The 8,862-nt window shown below is 32.6% G+C and overlaps 1 protein-coding gene across 1 annotated transcript; it reads left to right on the top strand.

The window, feature by feature from the left end:
• Positions 1–5,148: 5,148 nt before the first annotated feature.
• On the top strand, positions 5,149–5,896 carry LOC112097824. The gene is made up of 2 exons (XM_024183405.1): positions 5,149–5,152; positions 5,586–5,896. The coding sequence occupies exons 1-2, from the start codon at positions 5,149–5,151 to the stop codon at positions 5,894–5,896; spliced, it is 315 nt and encodes a 104-aa protein (XP_024039173.1).
• Positions 5,897–8,862: the final 2,966 nt, after the last annotated feature.

Raw genomic sequence — 8,862 nt, 5'->3', positions numbered from 1 at the left:
CGGATCCTCCAACTTGCTTCACCAACCATTGCCACGTGGCACAATCATGGCCATTGAATCATGAACGGTTGAGATTTAGTCAAGATTGCCAGTTATCCCATGCACTCATATCTATTGTAAGCTCATTTTATCATCCAATCAGTGCTCGGTCAACAGGAAAAGTCAACTTTTTTTACACAAGCCCAATTTTAAGCCGATCTTGACTGATCTTAAGGTTTTCGAACCTCCGGAATCCAAATTTGACCTCCGTTTATTTGTTTGGAGCCTCGAAGTACGTGAAATTAATAATTTTCCTAATAAACACATAAAATACACAAAATTAAATATATTTAAAACATAATTAATAATTCATAATATATTACATAAACATAAATATAAATTATAACATAAGCATAAAATAACATATTATCGCTTGATAATTAAACAATTTTTAATACTAATCACTTGACACGTTCGAAAGTTTTGAGGTGAATTGGGATCCCAGTGACGATGTTAACAACAAAAGTTTTGTATTCAACAAAGACCGGTGTGGACAAAATGTTGCAAATTCTATTAGAGCTGTTACCGAGCCCATGCTTGCAAGTCATTTTGGAAACGCCGTAATCGATCCTTTGTTTGCTCGATTTGCTACGCTTGTGGCTGAGCATTTAGCTGTGGAGAAGACGAAGTATATCAGTATAGTTATCTCCATGACAAACAAGTAGTATGGGTTTGGAAACTACCAAGCGTTTCTTTCAATGGTTTTTTTTTTTTAATTGTTCTCAATTTATGGCTATTATGGATAAGAATAAAAAATTAATGATGGAAATAAAATAATCAGTGAAATGATTGATTGTCCTGTCTGGATTGTTGATTAAGAAAGATTGATAATTAGTCGTGATTTCTAAATTATTTTAATTATTTCATTTCCTTTGCTTTGTTTCAAACATTTGTATTGAGCTTTGGTTCTCATGAATAAATAATAGTGAAATTTATCATTTTGTACACCATCCGCATCAACTTTAACCCAACCTACAGATAGAAATAATACAAGCAACTTTGTATAAATTGACATTAATTCCCATGACTCAGAAAAGTTTAGATGAAAATATATAGGAGAAAATAATTTAATTTACTTAAATATTTAAAGTTAAATATTGGAATACAATTTTGTACCTTGTCACTAATGGGTGCCTTTTTTTCCCCCAAAAAAAAAATGGTTAGAGGGTATTCTTTTCCTAATGCAAATTGGTATTTTGACCTCTACCATCATGAGAATTTAAATTGGGGCGATTAGCTAAAAAAATTACTTGAAAACACTTGGTCACTAATGGATACATTTCACAATATTTATTTAAATTGTTGAATTTAATCCTATACGGTGAATAAGAATTTTTTTTGAATTTATTTAAAATAATATTTTTGAGACATACCTAAAGATAAAAGTATATGTTAGAATTTCTTAGGTTAAAATTCCGTTTTGGAAACCTTTTAGTTGTGACATAATTTCTTAAAACTACTCAAAATCTTGCATAATCCCATAGTTAAATTTCATGGAAAATAATTTAATCTATTGCCTTAATCAAATAAAAAATAATAAGTTCAATAATGCACAATAATAAAAGAGTAAGGGAAGAGAGAGCAAACACAATAATTTTTACATGGTTCGGCAATCCCCGCCTACATCTACGCCTCCAAGCCAATCAAGCTTGAGGATTTCACTATCCAAGCCTCCCAAGGCTTCAAGTTCTTTACAATTGACTTCCAAGGTGTCAATAAACTTTTACAACCAAGAGATTATCTCACAATCTCTTCACTCAAGTGTTTCTCACATTTAAACACTCACAAATTTGATGATAAAATAAAGATTACAACAATGAACTCTCTTTTAGAGTAAATGTACCAATGATAGCACAATAGAGATTTAATCTATGATGATTCCAAATTCAGAAGCTCAAAATATGATGTTTGCACTTGTTTATGCTTGCAAGAGTCTTAAAATTGATGTTGGAGTTGAGTTTTTATAACTAAGGCCCGAAAACTAGTTGTTATGAGCAAATTTTAGCGAGCAAGCAGCTAGCCACTTAATTTATCCAGCTCCCTACTTTAGAACAGTAAAGTTACCGTTAACTTTGAATTTGCTACAGTAATACTGTTCATAAAATTATATTTGTGCCCAAAACTTTCTATAATTATACTATAACCCCACACGTCATAAAACTTTACAAACATGTCCAACCTCAGAGTTTTCTATATAATACTTGTTATTCCTAAAAATTTATAAAATTGTGATATGGCCCAATACAAGATAATATTTTTCAAAATAGTCCTTTTCAAATATCTAACATAATATTTACAAATTTCAAAATTTTCAAAACTTCTTCAATTTAGTCCAAATTTTGAAAGTGTGAAGTTTTCCTTAGGCGGCTAGTCCCTAGCCCTCAGGCGGTTAGCCGCTAACTCTTTGTCCATTTATGATATTTACACTCAGGTCCTCAAACGTTCATAAATTACAGTATGGCTCAAAATGTTTCAAATATTTGCAAAAACGTCCAACTCTAGAATTCAAAACAATACTTATTAAAATCAAAGATTGCAAAACTTTTTCATTTTAGTCCACATCTTGAAAAATAACTAACTTCATAAAATACTTATCTTATACTTGTAAAACTTTTGATTTATGAAAAAATAATGATTTATTAAATAAAATCTTGAGCTTCTTAAATGTTAAACCATTCATTTATTAAATCATACCGACTTTACAAGAATTGTCACAATAATGAGTCCGTTGAGCTCTAAACTTTATTCTTGATCACACCATTGTCCATTGAGTATCTTGAGCTTGATTCTACGTGATTTACTTCCTCGTAAATAATATCCCTTAAGAACTATCGAAATGTGAAATACAATATTTTTCAATTTTCTTAAGCATTTTCTCGTAAATAATATCCTTTAAGAACTAGTGAAATATGAAATACAATATTTTTCAATTTACTTAAGACTCATATTTGTGATCATCAAAATTATAATATGTGTAGCCCTTTTAGGCTAACAGACAAAATGTTGCAAATTCTACTAGAGTTGTTGCCGAGCCCATGCTTGCAAGTCATTTTGGAAACGCCATAATCGATCCTTTATTTGCTCAATTTGCTACGCTTGTGGCTGAGCATTTAGCTGTGGAGAAGACGAAGCATATCAATTTAGTTATCTCCATGACTAGGAAGTAGCATGCACAGTTAGCCCTGATGAATGTTGCATGCATGTTAACGTTACACATCTAGATCTAGGCATGCTTTAATATGTTAGTTATTTGCTTGAAAAAGTTGTGTCAAGGAATAAACAATCTAGAAAAATAGAGAAAAAGAACAATGCACTTACAGAGAAGAGGAGAGAAATTTATTTATTTATTTATTTATTTATTGATGATTTTAGTCTTACAATTCAAACTTATATATACTAGCTTCAATCCTTTGACGGTAAGGAGCTAATCTAATCTGATCTAGTATTAAACTAGGATTCCTAATATGATTAGTTTTAAATAAATTTGAGCATCATGTTAATTAACATTCTTCCCCTTAATGTGATGTTTTTCCACTCCTAAAAGTTCCTTTAGTTAATGGAATTTCACTTTTAGCAGAGCTTTTGTGAATATATCAGCCACTTGCTCTTCAAACTTGCAATGCTTGAGCTGAATGTCTCCATTGCCAATTGCTTCTTGTATGTGTTAGCCTAAAGGGCTACGCATATTGTAATTTTGATGATAACAAACACGTGTTTTATGTAATTTTAATAAATATTGTATTTCACATTTTCACTTGTTTTTTAAGGGTAATTTTTATACAAGTGAATCAAGTGAAATCAAGCTCAAGACACTCAACAGACAGCGGCGAAATCAATAATAAAGTTTAGAGCTCAACGGACAAATTATTGTGATAAATTATTGTAAAGCCGGTATGATTTAATTGATGAATGATTTAGCATTTGAGAAGCTCAAGAAATTAATTTAAATAATTACTTTTCATAAACTAAAAGGTTTTATTTTTATAAGATAGAGTATTTTGTGGATTTAAGTAATTTGGACTTAAATGAAAAGGTTTGCAATCAATGAAAACACATTACTCACTCTCAAAGTAATCTTGATTTAAGTCTAAAAGTGTCATAATAACTCTAATTTCATAGAGTTATTAGTGATCATGTTCAATGTAATCGTACTATATCAATAAATTCGTAAATGATTAAGACAAATCATTTAATGAATTTATTACAGTCTATACCTAAATAAAGTGTCCAACTTTTTTTATCAACTGCGAACTTAATTTATTTAATCATAAGATAACTTGTATTTATGTCTTTTGTGAATCCACATGGTGATCACATAAATACATATAATATGATTAAATGGACTTTACTCAAAATATTAATGAAATTAAGATATTTAAATAAAATACCTCATTTATTTTATTAATCAGAAATATTATTTATTACGTGCCTGTTTGGTATGGCTTATCTAATGGCCATAAGTGTTTATTTAATTCTTATCATAATTTTTATTGTTATTTGATTGTCTTTTTAGTAGAGCTTTTAGAGCTTAAATAAGCTATTTTGTCTCTACTAGAAAAAGCTCAAAATTTGGGCTTTTGAGAGTAGAGGTTGAAATTTTTTTTTTAAATGTTAAAATATCTTCTACTTATTTGACAATCTTATTTTATTCTTTTCATGACATAATTTAAAAAAAAATTACCTATTAAAGTAATTTCATAAATTTTTAATAAAAGCTCTTATTAACAACCAAACAAATAAATTTTTTTAGGTAAAAACTCTACAGCCAAAAGCTCTACTTAAATAAGCTCTACACATATGCTTTTAAAGAGCATATTTTCCCAACAGTGGTTTCTGGCGGGGCATAGCGCGGCCCCATGGGCAGCGCCAACAAGCCACCCGCGGCGACCACAGTGCGGCGGCATGCTCGGTGAAAGCGATAGTCATGGTTGCCGCCTAAAGAAAGATGTTAAAAAAAAATAGGGTTTTTGATTTGGGCTGGTCTGGTCCGATTCGGTTCAATCCGAACCAGTCTAATTCAAACTAGTCAACAGTTGACCATTGATTGGTCAAACTTTGACTTTGACCTGATTTTTTTGGGTAATTTTTTGTGCATCTTTAAATTCAAATATGGGTAAGTTTATATTTATTTTGAGATAAATTAGTTAAAGCAACATTTTGCCAAAGTGACCTCTCTTGTGAAAATTAAATTATTTTAGAATATAAACGGTTTTGTATATGTAATTTCGGTAAATATTGATAGGCCCAAAGGAATGTCCATATTTAATAGAATTACATGTGCACCTGTGGTAATAAACACGTAATGATTATTCGATTATACATATGAACAATATATCGGCCCAAAGGAAGATTAATTGTTTGACATGCTCTTATTATCAATGTTTGATTACTACACCAAGATATCACTTACAAGTTAATATTTTGTCCAAAGATGAAATATTAATGGAGTGTCCAGTATCTTGAGATGGGGTTTATTTTTATTTGAATTTATTTTTGTTTTAAGACTAATATGAGTTTCTTTTGTTTGTTTATTGTTCTATGTTCAGTTATGTCTGCTGCTAATATTACTGCCAACATCAATTATATTCCTATGCTAAATTGCTCTAACTTCAAGTCATGGCATAAGAACCTCTCAATAGTTCTCTCAGTCATGGATCTTGACCTTGCGTCAAGGGTTGATTCTCCCCCACCTCTTGCGAATGAGAGTACCCCTGATGAAAAAAGGGAAATGGAAAGGTGGGAAAGATCAAATCGCATGTGTATCATGATCATGAAAAAGGGCATTTCAGAAGCATTCAGGGGCTCAACGACTGAGAAAGCAACTACAGCTAAGGAGTTTCTTGCACAGATTGAATAAAGGTTTGTCAAGAACGAAAAGGCTAAAATTGGTACGCTCTTGACAAGCCTAATTTCAATGAGGTATATGGGGTAAAGGCAATATTAGGGAGTACATTATGGAGATGTCTCATCTTGCTTCTAAGTTAAAAGCGCTTAAGCTTGAACTCTCTGAGGACTTGCTAGTGCATTTGGTTTTAATATCCTTACCAACACAGTTTAACCAGTTTAAGGTGAGCTATAATTGTCAGAAAGAGAGTTGGTCTCTGAATGAGCTCATAGCACACTGTGTTAATGAAGAGGATAGACTGAAGAAAGATAAGGCAGAAAGTGCTCACTTAGCCTTTACTCCTAAGGGCAATAAAAGAAAGAATGATAAGGAAGCTGTAAATACAACACCCAAAAGAAACAACAAAAGAAATCAGGTGATCCAGAAAGTATTGGTTGTTTCTTCTATAGGGCTGAAGAGCATAAGAAGAAGCACTGCACTAATTATCACGAATGGCGTGCTAAGAAAGGTATGCTTCTTAGTTTGGTTTATTCTGAGATTAATTTAACTTTGATACCTAGAGACACATGGTGAATATATTCTAGTGCAATCACTCACATCAGTGTGTCTATGCAAGGTTGCCTAAGTTGCCGAAAACCCAATGATGGTGAAAGATACATCGATGTGGGCGATGGCAATACAGTTAAAGTATAAGCAATTGGAAAATTTAGATTATTGTTAAAGACTGGATTTTATTTGGATCTCGATGAAACATTTATTGTTCCATCTTTTAGACAGAATTTGATTCTATTTCTACTTTGGACAAATTTGGTTTTTCTTGTTCATTTGAGAATAGAAAATTTAGTTTGTTTCATGATTCAAAACTGGTTGGTTATGGTTTTTTGTCGGGCAATGATAATTTTTATATGCTTGATACAATTGCTTTATTTAATGAATCCCTACAATTAAGTACATGAGGTGTAAAGAGAAAATTAACCAATGAGAATCCAGCTGCGTTATGGCACAAGAGATTGGGTTATATCTCCAGATGGAGAATAGAGAGACTCGTGTCAGACGAAATTCTCGACCCTTTAGATTTCATAGATTTTGACATATATGTTAATTGTATCAAGGAGAATCAAACCAATAAAAGGAGATTTGAGGCCAATAGGACATCGGATGCCTTAGAACTCATACATACAGACATTTGTGGGTCATTTCCTGCAACTGCTTGGAATGGTGAATAATATTTTATGACGTTCATAGATGATTTTTCTAGATATGGCTACATATATCTCCTCTATGAAAAGTCACGGTCTTTGGATATGTTCAAAATCTTTAAGGTTGAAGTTAAGAACCAACTCGGCAAAAAAATCAAAAGCATCAGATCTGACTATGGTGGCGAATACTATGACAGATATGATGGTTCATGTGAACAACGTCCAAGACCATTTCCTAAATTCCTAAAGGAATGCGGTATCGTTCCACAATACACTATGCTGGGTTCATCCACTATGAATGGTATTGCTGAAAGACGATACAAGACGCTTAAGAACATGGTGAGGAGTACGATTTTCCATTTCACCTTACCAGAATCATTTTGAGGAGAAACACTTAAGACTGCAGCATATATCCTTAATAGAGTTCCAATTAAAGCAATTGCCAAAACCCCTTCGAGCTTTGGACATGTAAGAAGCCTAGTCTAAAGTACTTGCATGTTTGGGGATATCCAGCTGAGGCAAGGCCTTATTGGCCTAATGAGAAAAAACTAGACTCAAGGATGGTAAGTTGCTATTTTATTGGATACTCAGAACAATCTAGGGGGTATAAGTTTTGTGATCTCATGACTAAGTCAATTTTTGAGTCGGTAAATGCTCAGTTCTTTGAGGATGTCGAGTTTGCGAGGGGAGATATGGCTAGAGACTTTGTTATTAGCATTAATTAGGGTCACATTCCTGACTTTGTTCAAGACACAACAGATCAAGACAATGTTGAAGAACCTCCCATACAAGAAGTTATTCCAGAAGAACAAACTTTATCACCTCAAGAACCTATGCCATTAAGGAGATCCACTAAAGAAAGGAGAAGTGCATTGCCAGATGATTACATTGTATTTCTCCAAGAACATCAGGTAGACATTGGAATAATGGAAGACGATCCAATCAATTTCCATCAAGCCATGAAAAGTTCTAACTCTCATAAGTGGATTGATGCCATGAATGAGGAGATGAAGTCCATGAAGGACAACGACGTATGAGATTTTATCTCATTGTCAGAAGGCGCAAAACTTATTGGTTGCAAATGGATATTTAAGACCAAGAGGGATTCAAAAGGCAATGTGGAGAGGTACAAAGCGCGTCTTGTCACAAAGGGCTTTACACAGAAAGAAGGCATTGACTATAAAGAGACTTTCTCTTCGGTTTCTTTGAAAGACTTTGTTAGATTATAATGGCATTAGTGGCACATTTTGATCTTGAGTTACATTAGATGGATGTAAAGATAGCATTTCTCAATGGCAATATTGATGAGACGATTTATATGGTGCAGCCAGAAAACTTTGTGTCCGAAGACCCAAAAAATATGGTTTACAAACTTAAATAATCTATCTATGGACTCGAGCAAGTATCTCGACAATGGTATTTCAAGTTTAATCAAGTGATTACCTCATTCCGTTTTGAGATGAATTTAGTCGATGATTGTATATACCATAAGTTTTGTGGGAGCAAGTATATTTTTCTAGTTTTATATGGCGATGACATTTTGCTTGTCAGCAGCGATATATAATTATTGCATGACAGCAAAAGATTTCTAGCTAAGAATTTTAGGATGAAATATCTTGGTGACGTTTCTTTTGCATTAAGCATACATATATACCGCGATCACTCCCAGGGTATTCTTAAATTATCTCAAAAGAGCTATATCAAAACGGTTCTCAAGAGATATGTCATGCAAAATTGCAAACTAGGTGATACCCCTATAGCTAAGGGAGACAAGTTTAG

This window comes from Citrus clementina, unplaced genomic scaffold, assembly GCF_000493195.1.
Source record: "Citrus clementina cultivar Clemenules unplaced genomic scaffold, Citrus_clementina_v1.0 scaffold_5, whole genome shotgun sequence".
Classification (NCBI taxonomy): Eukaryota; Viridiplantae; Streptophyta; class Magnoliopsida; order Sapindales; family Rutaceae; genus Citrus; species Citrus x clementina.
The sequence above is the reverse complement of the archived record's forward strand: the minus strand, read 5'-3'. Positions and strand labels throughout refer to the sequence as shown.